The sequence below is a fragment of the Tachyglossus aculeatus genome, chromosome 6 (assembly GCF_015852505.1).
Source record: "Tachyglossus aculeatus isolate mTacAcu1 chromosome 6, mTacAcu1.pri, whole genome shotgun sequence".
Lineage (NCBI taxonomy): Eukaryota > Metazoa > Chordata > Mammalia > Monotremata > Tachyglossidae > Tachyglossus > Tachyglossus aculeatus.
The window spans coordinates 59,559,106-59,577,459 of NC_052071.1; the positions used below are offsets into that span (position 1 = coordinate 59,559,106).

The window sequence follows — 18,354 nt, forward strand, 5'->3', positions numbered from 1 at the left end:
GGTACCCCCCAGTCTCTTCAGCAACCACCCGGTCTTCTGCTGACCCAGGCGCTTAAAAAAAGCCGTCGATCAATCAATCGTATTTATTGAGCGCTTACTGTGTGCAGAGCACTGTACTAAGCGCTTGGGAAGTACAAGTCGGCAACGCATAGAGACAGTCCCTACCCAACAGCGGGCTCACAGTCTAGAAGGGAAATCCGTAGCTCTCCGGCCCACAGACACACATTTTGGCGGCCGACTTTCTACCCTGCCGTGGCGCCAGAAGGAATCCCACTTCCGTGGTCCGAAGGGTCAGGAGGAAATAGGGAATAAAGGCCGCCGCTTACCTGCGGGGTGAACTGCTATGTCGCCTCAACCAGTCCGTGGTATTTATTGAGCTCTTACTGTGTGGAGATCATTCATTCATTCATTCAGTCGTATTTATTGAGCGCTTACTGTGTGCAGAGCACTGGACTAAGCGCTTGGGAAGTCCAAGTTGGCAACATATAGAGACGGTCCCTATCGATCAATCAATCAATCGATCGTATTTATTGAGCGCTTACTGTGTGCAGAGCACTGGACTAAGCGCTTGGGAAGTCCAAGTTGGCAACATATAGAGACGGTCCCTCCCCAACAGCAGGCTCACAGTCAGATCACTGTACTAAGCACTTGGGAGAGTACAATACAGCAATAAACAGACACATTTCCTGCCCCCAATGAGTTGCAGTCTAGTCATCCTGAAGCGGGAGAGGCAGGTTTTCCCAAGTGGGTCAGGGATCACCTGGGAGGGTGGGGAGACTTTTCATTCATTCATTCAGTCGTATTTATTGAGCGCTTACTTTGTGCAGAGCACTGTACTAAGCGCTTGGAAAGTACAATTCGGCAACAAATAGAGACAATCCCTACCTAACAATGGGCCCACTTTTCTTTACCCCCCACCCCCCACCCCCCACCTCCCGGGGGGAAGGGAGATGCTGCCAACTGCCTGAGTGGAATGAATTCCCATTTAGGGAGATGATAATAATAATGATGGTACTTGTTAATCAATCAATCAATCAATCGTATTTATTGAGCACTTACTGTGTGCAGAGCACTGTACTAAGCGCTTGGGAAGTACAAGTTGGCAACATATAGAGACAGTCCCTACCCAACAGTGGGCTCACAGTCTAAAAATGTTAAGCGCTTACTATGTGCTAAGAGCTGGGGAAGGTACAAATTAAGCAGGTTGCACACTGTCCCTATCCCACATGGGGCTCACAGTCTCACTCCCCTTTTTACAGATGAGGTAAGTGAAGCCCAGAGAAGTGAGGTGACTTGCCCAAAGTTACCCATGGCGGAGCCGGGATTAGAACCCAGGTCCTTCTGACTCCCAGGCTCATGAGCTCTCTTCCTCCCTTCAAGGCCCTACTGAGAGCTCACCTCCTCCAGGAGGCCTTCCCACACTGAGCCCCCTCCTCCCCCTCTCCATCCCCCCCGCCTCACCTCCTTCCCTTCCCCACAGCACCTGGATATATGTTTGTACAGATTTATTACTCTATTTATTTTACTTGTACATATTTATTTTATTCTGTTAATATGTTTGGTTTTGTTCTCTGTCTCCCCCTTCTAGACTGGGAGCCCACTGTTGGGTAGGGACCGTCTCTATGTGTTGCCAGCTTGTACTTCCCAAGCGCTTACACATTAAGCGCTCAATAAATACGAATGAATGAATGAATGAATGAGCTGTGCTGCTTCTTAACCACTGGACTCCCTGTCCCTCGGCTTGGGGCCGTCACCCTGCCTGTTCCTGAAGTCACAGAGGCTGCTGCAGGTTTGCGTTGTGATCTTTGGTCGGGCTCAGGTCCTGGCTGCCCCCGACTCCCTGCAGGCTTAGGAGGCCTTCCCAGACTGAGCCCCTTCTTTCCTCTCCCCCTCGTCCCCCTCTCCATCCCCCCGTCTTACCTCCTTCCCTTCCCCACAGCACCTGTATATATGTATATACGGTCGCACATATTTATTACTCTATTTATTTATTTATTTATTTATTTATTTTTCTTGTACATTTCTATCCTACTTATTTTATTTTGTTGGTATGTTTGGTTCTGTTCTCTGTCTCCCCCTTTTAGACTGTGAGCCCACTGTTGGGTAGGGACTGTCTCTATGTGATGCCAGTTTGTACTTCCCAAGCGCTTAGTACAGTGCTCTGCACATAGTAAGCGCTCAATAAATACGATTGATTGATTGATTGATTGCAGCCCGGGCCGGGGCCGGGTGAGCCGTCACCCTCCTTCCCGCCGAGGGTCCCGGGAATAAGGTGAAACCGCAGCAGAGGATCGGAGAGGAATCGCCCGAGGCGGTTGAAGGGGCAGAGCCGGGCTTGCTGCCCTGCCTGCTCCGGCACCCGTACATACGTAAACCCGGGCTTTGGAGTCAGAGGTCATGGGTTCGAACCCCGGCTCCGCCACACGTCTGCTGTGTGACCTCGGGCAAGTCGCTTCACTTCTCTGAGCCTCAGTTACCTCATCTGTAAAACGGGGATTGACTGTGAGCCCCACGTGGGGCAACCTGATCACGTTATATCCCCCCAGCGCTTAGAACAGTGCTTTGCACGTAGTAAGCGCTTAACAAATGCCATTATTATTATTAAGGGGCACCCCATGGTGCCTGCCTGAGGCCCAGCGGAGAAGGCCTTCCCCCTAGGGGGACGTCAGTGGTCCCTGCCCTCGGTGGGCTTCAGTTGCCCTGGTGGATCCGGGAGGCCTGCGTTAGGCTAAAGCTGAGCGGAGGATTTGACCAAAACAAAAAACCGATCCAACCATCATCATCATCAATCGTATTTATTGAGCGCTTACTATGTGCAGAGCACTGTACAAATTGGCAACATATAGAGACAGTCCCTACCCAACAGTGGGCTCGTTCATTCATTCATCCAGTCGTATTTATTGAGCACTTACGGTGTGCAGAGCACTGTACTAAGCGCTTGGGAAGGACAAGTCGGCAACATAAACACCCAAGCCCTTAGTACAGTGCTCTGCACACAGTAAGCGCTCAATAAATACGATTGATTGATTGATATAGAGACGGTCCCTACCAAACAGCGGGCTCACGGTCTAGAATGGGGAGACAGGCGACAAAACAAAACATGGAGACGGGCGTCAAAATCGTCAGAACAAATAGAATTAAAGCTAGATGTACTTCATTAACAACATAAATAGAATAGTAAATATGTACAAGTAAAGTAGAGTAATAAATCTGTACAAATATATATGCAAATGCTGAGGAGAGGGGAAGGAGATAGGGTGAGGAGGGATGGGGAGGAGGAGAGGGAAAAGGGGGCTCAGTCTGGGGCTCAGTCGGTCAGTAAGCAGGTGAGTCCCCGCAGAGAAGCAGCGTGGCTTAGTGGAAAGAGCCCAGGCTTTGGAGTCCAAGGCTGTGGGTTCTAATCCCAGCTCCGCCAATCGTCAGCTGTGTGACTTTGGGCGAGTCACTTAACTTCTCTGTGCCTCCGTTACCTCGCTTGTAAAATGGGGATTAAGACTGTGAGTCCCACGTGGGACAACCCGATAGCCTTGTATCTAACCCAGTGTTTAGAGCAGTACTCAGCACATAGTAAGCGCTTAACAATATTTGAGGGGTACCAAAGCCCAGTGCCTCGGGAGCCTTCTCGGGAAACTGGCCAACCCCTTCATTTATGCTGAAGAACTCTCGTTCTGTCGAGAAATCCCCTCTCACTTAACCCGGAATCGGGGGTGCACACTGCTCCTTCGGGAAAAAAGAGGAGCTCCGGCCCCGCTGGCTCCCGACGGCGCGTGCGGGACAAGAGACGTTAAGCTGGAGAGACAGAGAGAGAGAGAGACAGAGAGATATGGAGATGGTCTGAGTGGGTTGGGGCGATTCTGAGCCAGGGCCTGAAAATACCTGTGGAAAGCAGGCAGGCGGGCGTCAGAGGAACTTGTTTCTGACTTGCAAGCTGAAATTCTGCGGGGGCGTCGTCAGCTTTGGCTCCTGTACTTGTGCGTGTGCTCCCGCCAGCTGCAGCACAGTCGCTCGGCAGGGTGACGTCACTCGTGTAGGCACCGTGTAGGTGTAACTGGTTCCGAGCTGAACCTGAGCGGGACCGGGGCCAGGGCTCTGATTCACATCAGCGTGGAAGCAATTTCAAGAAACCCGGAGCTGCCAAATCCGGTTCAGAGGCGCGGTGGGTAAAACGCCCCGGCCAGACTCGGCTTTAGACGACGTTAAGGCTCGTCTCGGCCCGGCGGGTCGGAGGCGGCCAAGCGCGGGACGGTCAGCTGGGCAGTCTTTCCGATGCCGGGGTCCAGCCGGCCGCGGCATTGAAGGCCACGTGGGTGGGGCCGGAGCCAGGGCGGAGGAGCAGGAAGCGCCGTGGCCCAGCGGAAAGAGCACGGGCTCGTTCAGTCAGAGGCAGAGGTCGTGGGTTCGAATCCCAGCTCCGCCACGGATCTGCTGTGTGACCTTGGGCAAGTCACTTAACTTCTCCGAGCCTCAGTTACCTCGTCTGGAAAATGGGGATGATGACGGTGAGCCCCACGTGGGACAGCCTGATCACCTTGTATCTCCCCCAGCGCTTAGAACAGTGGTTTGCATGTAATAAGTGCTTAACAAATGCCATCATCATCATCATTGCAACGTGACGCACAACAAGCAGAGAATCCCAGGCCAGAGAGTGCCCGGGCCTGCAAGGGATCAACGGCGGCGCCCCCCCGGAACCCCATTTCAGTGTGTCCTGGGAAACTTGAACTCGGTTCCCTTCAGATACGAGAGAAGTGAGGGACATGGAGGCAGAAATTTCCTAACAGTAGTGATAATTGTGGTACTTGTTCAGCACTAACAGTGTGCCACGCACTGTACTAAGCGCTGGGGTGGATCATCATCATCATCAATCGTATTTATCGAGCGCTTACTATGTGCAGAGCACTGTACTAAGCACTTGGGAAGTACAAATTGGCAACATATAGAGACAGTCCCTACCCAACAGTGGGCTCACAGTCTAAAAGGGGGAGACAGAGAACAAAACCAAACATACTAACAAAATAAATAGAATAGATATGCACAAGTAAAATAAATAAATAGAGTAATAAATATGTACAAACATATATACATATATACAGGTGCTGTGGGGAAGGGAAGGAGGTAAGATGGGGGATGGAGAGGGGGACGAGGGGAAAAGGAAGGAAGGGGCTCGGTCTGGGAAGGCCTCCTGGAGGAGGTGAGCTCTCAGTAGGGCCTTGGATACAACAAATGGGGTTGGGCGCAGTCCCCGTCCCTCATGGGGCTCACAGTCTTAATCCCTTTTTACAGATGAGGTAACTGAGGCACAGAGAAGTGAAGTGATTTGCCCAAGGTCACACAGCAGATAAGTGGTGGAGCTGCTGGGATTAGAACCCACGACCTCCTGACTCCCCGGGTGGGCTCTATCCATGCAGCTTTCTGCTCAGCACTGGGCAACGCCCGGACTTTATTTATCAATATTTGAACGTAGATGGTCGGAATCAGAGAGGCCCTCCCTGTCTGGGTCCTTCCCGTTGGGGTGGGGCTAAATGGCGAGATGGGCATTGTGGTCTTCCCAGCCACATCAAGAAGGCCACCCGGAGTCTGGAGTTGTTAAACTATAATCCCTTTTTCTGCCAAAGCTGCGCTCCAGTTTTTTATTAATGGTATTTAAGTGCTTATTGTGTGCCAGGCACTGAACTAAAGCCCTGGGCTAGACAGTAATAATAATAATAATAATGATGGTATTTTTTAAGTGCTTACTGTGTGCCAAGCACTGTTCTAAGCGCTGGGGTAAATACAAGGTCATCAGGTTGTCCCCCGTGGGGCTCACAGTCTTCATTCATTCATTCATTTAATCATATTTATTGAGCGCCTGCTGTGTGCAGAGCACTGTATTAAACGCTGGGGAAGTACAAGTTGGCAACACGTAGAGACGGTCCCCACCCAACTACGGGCTCACAGTCCATTCTGTAGATGAGGTAACTGAGGCGCAGAGAAGTGAAGTGACTTGCCCAAGGTCACACCGCTGATAAGGGGCGGAGCCGGGATTGGAACCCACGACCTCTGACTCCCAAGCCCGGGCTCTTCCCACTGAGCCACGCTGCTTCTCTAAGGTACAAGGTTGTCAAGTTAGACACGGTCCCTGTCGTGCTTGGGGGTCGCAGCCTTCGTCGGCACTTTACAGATGAGATGACCGAGGCCCGGGGAAGTGAAGCGACTTTCCTGAGGTCACACGGCCGGCAAGTGGAGGAGCCCGGATTAGGAGCCAGGACCTCTGAATCCCAGGCCAGTACACTTTCCACTAGGCTACACAGCTTCTCCCTAACACTTAGATGCACAGCGGGCATTCGAGGGACGGGAGCGTTGAAAAGTGGACAGTGATGTCCGCAGGAGGATCTCAGCCAGAAGTCTAGAGGCCTGTCGGCTGCCCCTGCAGGGCCTCTCCCTTGGGGAAGCGGCAGAGATGCCCAGGGTTGCTCTTATAATATAAATATTTAATATAAAGGAATATAAAGGTGAACAATTTTTGCGAATCAAGCGGCCCCCTTCTTCAAAACAGTCATTTTAGAAAGGCAGAGCAGCAGAATTGCCCGGAGAGTTGCTCTTAAAGACGTGAAGATGAGCAGTCTCTGCTAATCGAGCGACCCCGTTCTTCACTTCACTTCCCCGGGCCTCGGTCATCTCATCTGTGTATATGTATATATGTTTGTACATATTTATTACTCTATTTATCTATTTTACTTGTACATATCTATTCTATTTATTTTATTTATTTGAGAAGCAGCGTGGCTCAGTAGGAAAGAGCCCGGGCTTTGGAGTCAGAGGTCATGGGTTCAAATGCCGGCTCCGCCAATTGTCAGCTGTGTGACTTTGGGCAAGTCAGTTAACTTCTCCGGGCCTCAGTTTCCTCATCTGTAAAATGGGGATTAAATCTGTGAGCCCCACGAGGGACAACCTGATCACCTTGTAACCTCCCCAGTGCTTAGAACAGTGATTTGCACATAGTAAGCGCTTAATAAATGCCATTATTATTATTATTATTATTTTGTTAGTATGTTTGGTTTTGTCTCCCCCTTTTAGACTGTGAGCCCACTGTTGGGTAGGGACTGTCTCTATATGTTGCCAATTTGTACTTCCCAAGCGCTTAGTACAGTGCTCTGCACACAGTAAGCGCTCAATAAATGCGATTGATGATGATCTGTAAAGTGCGGGTGAAGGCTGTGACCCCCCAAACACGACAGGGACTGTGTCGAACTTGACAACCTTGTATTGTAGAGAAGCAGCGTGGCTCAGTGGAAAGAGCATGGGCTTTGAAGTCAGAGGTCATGCTGTGTGACTTTGGGCAAGTCACTCAACTTCTCTGGGCCTCAGTTACCTCATCTGTAAAATGGGGATTAAGATTGTGAGCCCTCTGTGGGACAACCTGATCACCTTGTAGCTTCCCCAGCACTTAGAACAGTGCTTTGCACAAAGTAAGTGCTTAATAAATGCCATCATTATTATTATTATTCAAGCCCGTGGTTTTAGGAAGGTGGGTGGGAATTAGGTGTGAAGGCGGTCATTCCTCGGAGTGCACGTGCCCACAGTCACCCCGGGGTGTGAGGCAGGAGAGGGAAATAGGAATTTCAAGAACTTGGAGATAATGTACCTCTTTTAAAAGAGGTAGGCTGCAGCCTGTTAGCAGCCTGGAGGGGTGTGTGAGCTTTTAAATGTGTGAGCTTTTCAAAGTTCCCAAGGGTTTAAAACTGCACGCCTCCTATTAGGAGACTGTTTCCTTTTGGTTTTTACCCACCTTCTTCCTACTTGCTAAAGATCCTCCATTCTCCTCAAACCACTAGAATACCCAGGAACTTCTTGGGGGTTTAGCCAGCACACAGAAATGAAGATAGTGACGGGATGATGTAAATTCTCAGCGGTTTCATCCGCCCGAGGCCGCCCCGACGATCTTGGCAGGAGTAGAGTTTGCATACTGGCGTGTTCGTATTAAAGCCAACCTAAATAGTTGTAAAAGTCACTAATTATTCCAGCTCCATGTGGCTTAACGGGTTTAGAAACTGAATAACAGGCTGGAAGATGAAAAATCGGGTTGAATGTGGTCGAGCAGAAACTCTCCCCAGCTCAAATCTGCCCGCAGCGATTTTGAAGAGAAGCGTCATGGAACAAAGCATTCCTGTAGGGAAAGGTGGTCAAAGCGAAGGGGTGGAGGTGGCAGCGCATAGTGCGGCAGCCCCCTGGCCCTTCCCTGATGGGCATCAGGGGGCCCCGGGTGGGCAGCTGAAGGGCGGCACCCCTTGTGTTTCCCCTGTCGGAGGGGCCGGCGGGTCTGGGTTCGGGGGCTGGAAGCGGCCTGAGTGGTGCTCGGGGCGGCGGGGACACGGGGGCTTGGGCCTCCCGTGTGGTGCTGAGGGAGCTCCGGGGGTCTTCCTCACTCATCATCATCAATCGTATTTATTGAGCGCTTACTGTGTGCAGAGCACTGTACTAAGCGCTTGGGAAGTACAAATTGGCAACATACAGAGACAGTCCCTACCTAACAGTGGGCTCACAGTCTAAAAGGGGGAGACAGAGACCAAACATACTAACAAAATAAAATAAATAGAATAGATATGTACAAATAAATTAAATAAATAGAGTCAGAAAATATGTACAAACATATATACATATATACAGGTGCGGTGGGGAAGGGAGGGAGGTAAGATGGGGGGATGGAGAGGGGGACGAGGGGGAGAGGAAGGAAGGGGCTCAGTCTGGGAAGGCCTCCTGGAGGAGGTGAACTCCCCACAAGAGAGATTTAACCCCACTGTGGAGGGCCCTGGAACCCCCACCCCACGGAGAGAGACTTTGGACCCCCAGGGGCCCAGAGATACCCGAACCCAGACCCCGCGCCCCAAGCCCCGGAGGACAGTGGGTCCTCAGAAGTCCACCCACAGTTGGCCCCATCATCTTCAGGGGCCTGGAAACTCTAGTTCTCTAGACTGTCAGCCCGTTGAGGGCAGGGAATGTGGCTGTTTATTAATGCATTGGACTCTCCCAAGTGCTTAGTACAGTTCTCTACACACAGTAAACGCTCAGCAAGTATGATTGAACCCATGGAGTGACTCAAGCGTTTCTTTCCCCCAGCCCTCTCCGGGTTTTACCGGGAGACCCGGAGCCTTTCCCGGAGCACCCCTGGGCCCAGCTTCCCGTTTCAGTCATGGCAGTGCAGCCTAATGGACAGAGCTCGGGCCTGGGAGTTAGAAGGACCTGGGTTCTAATCCTGCCTCTGCCGCTGGAAAATGGGGATTATCATCATCATCAATCGTATTTATTGAGCGCTTACTGTGTGCAGAGCACTTTACTAAGCGCTTGGGAAGTTCAAGTTGGCAACATAAGACTGGATTAAGACTGTGAGCCTCCTGTGGGACAGGAACTATGTCCAACCTGATGAGCTCCTATCTCCCACGGCGCTTAGTACAGTGCCAGGCCCAGAGTAAAGCCCATGCTTTATTCACTAGGTCATGCTTCACACATAGCGAGCACGTTAGTACCATTATTATTATTTATTATTGCTATAATTATTATTATTAGTAATATTGTTATTCCACATTGGCAGTGTCTTCGACTTTTTTTTTTTCCCAGGTTTTTCTTGTACGGAAGATCATCGGGCCAGATGCCGGACAGCTCTACGCAATGAAAGTGTTAAAGAAAGCTTCTTTAAAAGGTAGGGCACTTTTCAGCGTGAGACTTGGGAAACAAAACCTCATTTGAAAAACGCCCCGGTGAGCGGGTTCAGTATGGGTGGGTCTGAAATGGTAGATCGGTGTATTTTCACACCATCCGTCCTCGTCTTGTGGTGGGTCGTAAATATAGTTCCCGGCTCTGCCAATTGTCAGCTGTGTGACTTTGGGCAATTCACTTCACTTCTCTGGGCCTCAGTTCCCTCATCTGTAAAATAGGGATGAAGACTGTGAGCTCCCCCACCATGGGACAGCCTGATCACCTTGTAACCTCCCCAGTGCTTAGAACAGTGCTTTGCACATAGTGAGCGCTTAATAAATGCCATTATGATTATTATTATTATTTTTATTATTAGCTTCAATCCTCTTCACAGGAAGTACTCTGTTGGGTGCTTGGAGCACTGTAGGATTTAAGTGGGGAGATGACGTGGGCTCCCCCCAAGTCGGTCGTATTTATTGAGTGTTTACTGTGTGCACAGCACTGTACTAAGTGCTTGGGAGAGTACAGTACAGCAATTAGCTGACACATTCCCTGCCTTCTAGACTGTGAGCCCACTGTTGGGTAGGGACCGTCTCTATATGTTGCCAGCTTGGACTTCCCAAGCACTTAGTGCAGTGCTCTGCACACAGTAAGCGCTCAGTAAATACGATTGATTGATTGATTGATTGATTGATTGAGCTTACAGTCTAGAGGGACGACTTGCTGTTTCAGAGCGGACAGTCAGGCACCGCTTCTCTCTGTCCACCCCTTCAGGGTCTCTCTCCGTCTCTCCCCAGCCCGGCGGAGCGCTCCCACCAGTGTCAGTCAGTCAGTCACGAATGAAGGCTGCCTCAGCACCCTGGAACTCGCCCTGAATTCATTCATTCATTCATTCAGTCGTATTTATTGAGCGCTTACTGGGTGCAGAGCACTGTACTAAGTGCTTGGGAAGTACAAGTTGGCAACAGCACTTAGTAAGCACTTAACAAATACCACTATATTATTATTATTATTATTACTATTATTACAATACAAGACAATTAGTCACACTCCCTACTCATAATGAGCTTACGCTCAGAGCGTGAGCTCAAAATCCTGGGTAACTGAGAGAGGAATGGGGTCTCCAGCCTCGGTTCGGGAACCAGGACCCCACTGACGACGCTCCCCCTGTGCGGGGAATTCCTTCGGCCCTCGGCTTCGGCCGCCACTTTTGGAAACCGGCGGTGATGTCGGTCCCGTCAATCAGTTGTATTGCAACCGCTCGTATTTATCGAGGCCTACTGTGGCCAGAGCCCCGTACTAAACGCTTGACCTGAGTTTCTATTTGCTGCGTTCATGGTCCAAGCACGTTCCATTAGTTATTTCAATTCACTCCTTGGAAGACCCCCGCAAGGTAGGATTTGGAGATCTTTCCATCATGTGGAAAGATACATATCTATCCTATTTATTTTATTACATATCTATCCTATTTATTTTATTTTGTTAGTATGTTTGGTTTTGTTCTCTGTCTCCCCCTTTTAGACTGTGAGCCCACTGTTGGGTAGGGACTGTCTCTATATGTTGCCAATTTGTACTTCCCAAGCACTTAGTACAGTGCTCTGCACATAGTAAGCGCTCAATAAATACGATTGATGATGATGAACATATAGAGACGGTCCCTACCCAGCAGCGGGCTCACGGTCTAGACGGGGGAGACAGAGAACGAAACAAAACATATTAACAAAATAAAATAAATAGAATAAATATGTACAAATAAAATAAATAAATAGAGTAATAAATACATACAAACATATATACATATATACAGGTGCTGTGAGGAGGGGAAGGAGGTAAGGCGGGGGGCAGTGGAGATGGGAGGAGGGGGCCTGAATTGGCCTGCTGGGCGGGGTGGGGGCTTCTCGGCTGGGTGAAATCAATAGTTTGTGGGGGAAAAGCAGTGTGCCCTAGTGGGTAGAGCCCGGGCTTGGGAGTCAGAAGGACCTGGGTTCTAATTCCGGCCCTGCCACTTCGAAATGGCATTTGGCAGGCAGTCAGTCTGTGCTGACACAAGTCTGGGCAGAGTTCAGAGGGCAACGGGTTGAAATTGACTCCCCCTCTACTGATTGCCATTCTGGCTTGCTCATAAGGATGAGACATTTTGGTGTTTCTTTGATAAGAAGCCACTTCCTATTCCCATTACCCAACTGAAGCGAAAGTAAATCAAATCCAGGCCCCTGACACCGTTCTGAATGTTAGATATCTGGATTTCTGGTTTTTTTAGGGGCTTTTTGCTTCTGTCCGTCCCGCCGCCGACCCCTCACCCACCTCCCCCCTCTGGCCTGGAACTTCCTCCCCCTTCATAGTTGACAGATCACCCAAGGCCTTATTAAAATCCCATCTCCTCCAAGAGGCCTTCCCTGATTAAGCTCTCATTTCCCCTACTCCCTCTCCCTTCTGCGTCATCCTTGCACTTGGATGTACCCTTTACCCACGGCACTTGTGTACATGTCCGTAATTTATTTTAACGTCTGTCTCCCGCTCTAGGCAGTGAGCTCCTTGTAGGCAGAGGATTTGTCTACCAACTCTTTAATATTGTAATAATAATAATAATGATGGCATTTATTAAGTGCTTACTATGTGCAAAGCACTATTCTCAGCACTGGGGAGGTTACAAGGTGATCAGGTTGTCCCACGGAGGGTTCACAGTCTCAATCCCCATTTTACAGATGAGGTAACTGAGGCACGGAGAAGTGAAGTGACTTGCCCAAAGTCACACAGCTGACAATTGGCGGAGCTGGGATTTGAACCCATGACCTCTGACTCCAAAGCCCATGCTCTTTCCATTGAGCCACGCTCCCAAGCATTTAGTACACTGTTCAGTATACATAAGCACTCAATAAACATGATTGGTTTTATTCATTCATTCATTCAGTCGTATTTATTGAGCGCTTTCCGTGTGCAGAGCACTGTACTAAGCGCTTGGGAAGCACAAGTCGGCAACATATAGAGACGGTCCCTACCCAGCAACGGGCTCACAGTCTAGAAGGGGGAGATGGACAACAAAACATGTGGACAGGTGTCAAAATGATCAGAATCAAAACCAATTTTGAAAATCTGTGGCGGTGATGGCTTTTATCGAGCACTTCTTTATACTCCAAGCACTGTGCTAAGCTCTGGTATAGTTACGATGATCAGATTGTTCTCGTCATCCCCTGATTGTCATGATTGGATTGTTCCCTGTCAAACAGGTGGGGAGAGGGCCTCATCCATTTCACCAGTTGATGCTGTTTCCACATTAGCTTGAAGGCTAGGGAGTGAAAATGGGAAAAAAAAAATCTGAAATTGAGCACACAAATCCTGAGGCTGGATTAAGCGCTTAGTACAGTGCTCTGCACACAGTAAGCACTCAATAAATACTATTGAATGAATGAATGACCTCCCACAGCACCGGTATATATGTTTGTACATATTTATTACTCTATTTACTTGTACATATTTATTCTATTGATTTTATTTTGTTAATGTGTTTTGTTTTGTTGTCTGTCTCTGCCTTCTAGACTGTGAACCCGCTGCTGGGTAGGGACCGTCTCTGTACGTTGCCAACTTGGATTTCCCAAGCGCTTAGTACAGTGCTCTGCACACAGTAAGTGCTCAATAAATACGATTGAATGAATTAAGAAACAAATACATCTTTTTTATAGTAAAAAAAATGGGGTCTGTCTGCAAGAAGTCCTTGAGAATGAGGGATAGATGAAAAGAGGTAATAGAGGCTTAACTCCAAGTATTCCAGTTAACCAATGTGAACTGAGAGTCAAGTGAAAAAACTGATGTCACTTATTCAGACTTTCTGTAACGTACTTTTTCCCCTTTCCTTTCCAGTTCGAGATAGAGTTCGTACGAAGATGGAAAGAGATATACTCGTAGAAGTGAATCACCCATTTATTGTCAAATTGCACTACGGTAGGTATTTTGTTACTTAAAGGGGTAGCAGGAAACTAAGGCTCTCTGGAGGTGGGTGGGGGGTCCCCAAGAACCCCTCCCGGCATTGGCGTCTGGTGTCCTAACAGTGGCCGTCACCGTGGCGGATGTGGTCTCCGCCTAGCTGCCCCTAAGACACCGAGGGCCTGGTCCCCAGGAAAAGGCCCTGCTCTGAATGTATCAGAAACAGGGGCATTCGGAAAGCCCCGACATCATTCCGGGAGGCTGTCGCTCCTTTCTCCGGACTGACCAACCAAGATTCTTGGAGCCAACGAGGAGAAGCTCACTGGGGTCTCCTGCGTTGCGCCAAGGACGCGGAGGCACGAGGGCTCTCGGTCACACGCCAAGCAAGGAGGGAAAAAATCTCCATTTTCTCATCTGTCTGGGCCAAGAGACCTCAGCCTGAGGGCGGCTCATACTCCGTGGCTTCTCGAAAGGGCCAATTCCCACTCCCCCCCACCCTGCCCCGCCCATGCAGAGCTCCAATATTCTCTCAGGCATCATCACAGGACTTCTTCAGCTCACCGGGCCAACTTCGGAGCCCCGACCCAGCCCATCTTCATCTCTAGAACAGCCCCTTTCCTGGCCTCAGCCATCTCAGCCCAAATCTCCAAGGCCTCGGTGACCAGCCCTGGGTCCACCAGGTGTTTCAAGGACCAGGTCACACTCTGTCCACATTGAGACTCTTTTCCTGTGGTGAATTTGGGTTTCCCCATCCATCAGAAACCCTCCCTTCGCCCTCTGTTCCACCGGCCCCCCTCCATCCCCTCCTCTTCTGTTCTACATCTCCAGCCCCCAAGACAGATGGTTTTCTTTAGACTTGAGAAGAGCCATTCAATGGTGATTAGATTCCCCAGGGACCCCACGATGGACAAGTGGTTGCTGGTTTCCCGGATTCCTGACGTGCTGTTTCTAGGCTAAGCAGTTCATCGACTGCATCCTTTCCTGCTCTAAAGGCTGGCTTTGGCCAATTCTCTAAGGAGTATTTATCCTTCCCTCTTTCTGTTCATCGGGTCCCCCCCCCGCCTCTCCAGGCTCTTTCAGTCGCCCCCTTTCACCTTCCACCCCTTTGGGAGTCAAGTCCACAGAGCCTCCCAGAAGGCTTCTCCGGCATTCCCCGTGCCCATCTTTGGAGAAACAAGTGTTCATCCCGTAGTCCCCAAAGGCAGGAGGCCCGCGTGTCTGGGATCAGCCGGGACTTAGGCCTCGAAGGAGAACCACCCAGGAAATGGGCTGAACTCTCCGGGCTTGAGGTCAACCAATCCGTCATGTTGAGCTCCCAGAACAAATAGTCCCTTCCCTGGAGGAGCCGACAGTGTAGCTGACAGCTTGCACACTCAGAAGGCAGCTGGATCCTCAGGGAGGTGGGCCCCCGGAGTGAATTCCCCAGGTGAGAACCCACCGGTCCTCATGCCTTCTGAGAACTCCAGTTCCGGAAAGCAGCCGCGATTTTCCTGCCGAACCGACAGCACGAGCCAGTTCTCAAGACGACACGGAGCAAATTCCTTCCTCAGCCACCCTTAGGACACCACTTGGACGAGGATTCTTCGCAGGTGTCTGACGGCAGGATAGGGCGTAGATGGGCCGACACCCATTGTCCGCTCGTTTTACTTTCTCGTGTAAAGGGAAGCCAGACGTGAGGGCAAGGACTGAGCACTTAGAACAGTGCTTTGCACATAGCGCTTAATAATAATAATGATGATGGCATTTATTAAGTGCTTACTATGTGCAAAGCACTGTTCTAAGCGCTGGGGAGGTTACAAGGTGATCAGGTTGCCCACGGGGGGCTCACAGTCTTCATCCCCATTTTGCAGATGAGGGAACTGAGGCTCGGAGAAGTGAAGTGATTTGCCCAGAGTCACACAGCTGACAAGTGGCGGAGCCGGGATTTGAACCCATGACCTCTGACTCCAAAGCCCGGGCTCTTTCCACTGAGCCACGCTGCTTCTCTGCTTAACAAATGCCATCATTATTATTATTATGTGCAGGAGCCAGGGCCCAAGACCAAATGCAATCACTGCTTTTTCATGATCATTTTGGTCAAAAGCTCAATGACTAAAGGCCTGACTTGATTTGCTTGTCTCCACCCCAGTGCTTAGTACAGTGCCTGGCACATAGTAAGCGCTTAACAAATATCATCATCATTATCATTATCTCCTCCAAGAGGCCTTCCCTGATTAAACCGTATTTTCCGTTTCTTCAACTCCCTTCTGCGTCTTCCTGACTTGCTATCTTTACTCATCCCCCCTCCCAGCCCCACTGTACTTGTGTACATATCTGTAATTTGTTTATTTATATTAATGTCTGTCTCCCCCCCCACCCAAGACCGTAATCTCATCGTGGGCAGGAAATGTGTCCTTTTATTGTTATATTGTACTCTCCCAAATGCTTAGTCCAGTGCCCTGCACACAGTAAGTGCTCAATGAATACGACTGACTGACTGACAAACCAATGTATTCAAATATTGAAATACTTAAGAGCGTTGAAATATTAATTTATATTTTTTTCCTCTGTAATCAGCCTTTCAGACAGAAGGGAAGCTCTATTTAATATTGGATTTTCTCAGGGGAGGAGATGTTTTCACCCGATTGTCCAAAGAGGTAAGTATCTGCATCGGAACATCCTTGGGGCATTCCTAGAGATAGAAAGAGCAGCCCGTTTTCCCGTGGTTTTTTTTGGCCAACTTGTTCCTGTGAAACACTGACCTATTTATCCGTTCTCTTCTCGAATGATCTGACCGGCTTGGTGCCGGGCTACGGATGTCTCAGAGCAGCTTCGAGAGAGAGTCCTTTGGAAGAGCCTACCGTTTTCCTTCCAATCGTGTAACTATAGCTCTTTTTGAGTAGGGGCTACCACAATATTGCAATCAGTCAATATTGAATACTTGTAGCCTAGGAGGGGTCGGGGAACAACAAGAGTAACAAACACACATTTTTGTAAGTAGACTCCTTTCGGTGTGTCTTTCTTTGATACTTCTAGTAGTTTAGAAACCATGTTCGTGTTCCGCTCAATGTCGAATATTTTGTAATTCACACCATCGGGGGTAAGACTTGACTGTTGTTCCCAACTTTTTTTATTATTATTATTAATGTAGATGGGGATATAAAGTCAATAAGATAGCGTTTTTCTGTTCGGGTAGGGTAAGAAGATAGTTTGCATGTGTGTTTTTACCTGTGATTAAGCGTGTTCCTAAACTTTGTACCGTTTTGTAACTTCGTCTCTGTGGTACCAACTAAAAAAGCCCAATTTGTAGTCTCCAAAAGCGAAGGATTTAGCACCTTGCAGAATTTATTAACTGATTAAATGGGTAATGGTGCCACTGTTCATTCCTGTTAAATTCTTGCCGCGGCCAAAACGCTACAGCGTGGCTCACTGGAAAGAGCCCGGGCTTTGGATCAAATGGGTAATGGTGCCACTGTTCATTCCTGTTAAATTCTTGCCGCGGCCAAAACGCTACAGCGTGGCTCACTGGAAAGAGCCCGGGCTTTGGAGTCAGAGTTCATGGGTTCAAATCCCGGCTCTGCCAGTTGTCAGCTGTGTGACTTCGGGGAAGTCACTTAACTTCTCTGTGCCTCAGTTACCTCATCTGTAAAAGGGGGATGAAGACTGTGGGACAACCTGATCACCTTGTAATCTCCCCAGCGCTTAGAACAGTGCTTTGCACATAGTAAGCGCTTAATAAATGCCATCATTATTATTATTATTAAAGTCCGGATGGCTGATACAAAGCTCCCTCTGGCCAAGACCATTGATCCCAGGAAATTTACATGAAGCCCGGGCTCGTCGCCCTGACGGTCTCGAGGGGAGCAGTGGTTCTCATTGTTTGGGTTTGGTGTTCTCCTTTCACTGGCTGCCGTCCAGGGGGACCAAAGGTGGGCCAGGGAGGGTGGGAAGCAGACCCAGGCTCCGGTCGTGACCGCCGTAAAAGACCGTTCCAGCCACGCTGGTCCAGCCTCTGTAGGCTTCCCATCGAAGCCACCGCTGCCGGGAGTGGCCCAGGTTGGCAGGAATTGGGTTCCGGCCCCGCTTCCGGGATCCAGGTGGGGAAAACCACTTCATCCTTAGATGATCTGAACACAATGGTCAGTGGAGCTGATTACTAGAGGGGAAAACTAGAGGGGATTCCTTGAGGTGATTAGAAATTGGGCAAATTCAAAGCATCTGTATTTGTGAGAGTGTGTGTGTGTATGTGTGTGTCTGGCTTAAGGAACCGCTCTTTCCAGTTTCAGACTCGGTTAAAATGTTCCGAGAGGTAGCAGTCCTTTTTTTAAAAAAAAAATTTTGAAGTTTGCAGCTTTAGGAATTGAAGCAAAGATCAGAAGGTAAATCTATACAGTTCTTATTAGGTTATGTTTACAGAGGAAGATGTGAAATTCTACCTCGCAGAACTGGCCCTTGCTTTGGATCATCTGCACAGCCTGGGGATTGTGTACAGGGACCTGAAGCCAGAAAAGTAAAGTAAAAAGTATTCTCCTCTACTGTTTGTACCTCTGTTGAACTGTCCCCCCCCCCCCCCCCCACTCCCCGCCTGACCTGTTGCCCAATTTCATGGGAAAACTCCCAGGGAAGTCAAAGCCACCCCCTGGGTTAGAGATGCAGAGTTAAAATAACCATGGCGACTTTTCAAACATGTTTGCCGTTTTAGTGAGCGACCTTTTGGGTAGTGGCTCGTTTTAAGTATGTGACAATGTTTTATCGATGTGTTTTGGTGAATGTGAATTTTAATTT

General features: G+C 49.3%; 1 protein-coding gene across 2 annotated transcripts in view; it reads left to right on the forward strand.

Moving 5' to 3' along the window:
- The window catches only part of RPS6KA6 (ribosomal protein S6 kinase A6), an 84,556-nt gene that overhangs the window by 18,721 nt on the left and 47,481 nt on the right, over nucleotides 1–18,354 (forward strand). For both annotated transcript variants that reach the window (XM_038747982.1, XM_038747983.1), the window contains exons 3-6: nucleotides 9,592–9,673; nucleotides 13,528–13,608; nucleotides 16,147–16,226; nucleotides 17,973–18,079. In XM_038747982.1, coding sequence (XP_038603910.1) covers nucleotides 9,592–9,673; nucleotides 13,528–13,608; nucleotides 16,147–16,226; nucleotides 17,973–18,079 — 350 coding nt within the window. The remainder of the gene's footprint in view (nucleotides 1–9,591; nucleotides 9,674–13,527; nucleotides 13,609–16,146; nucleotides 16,227–17,972; nucleotides 18,080–18,354) is intronic.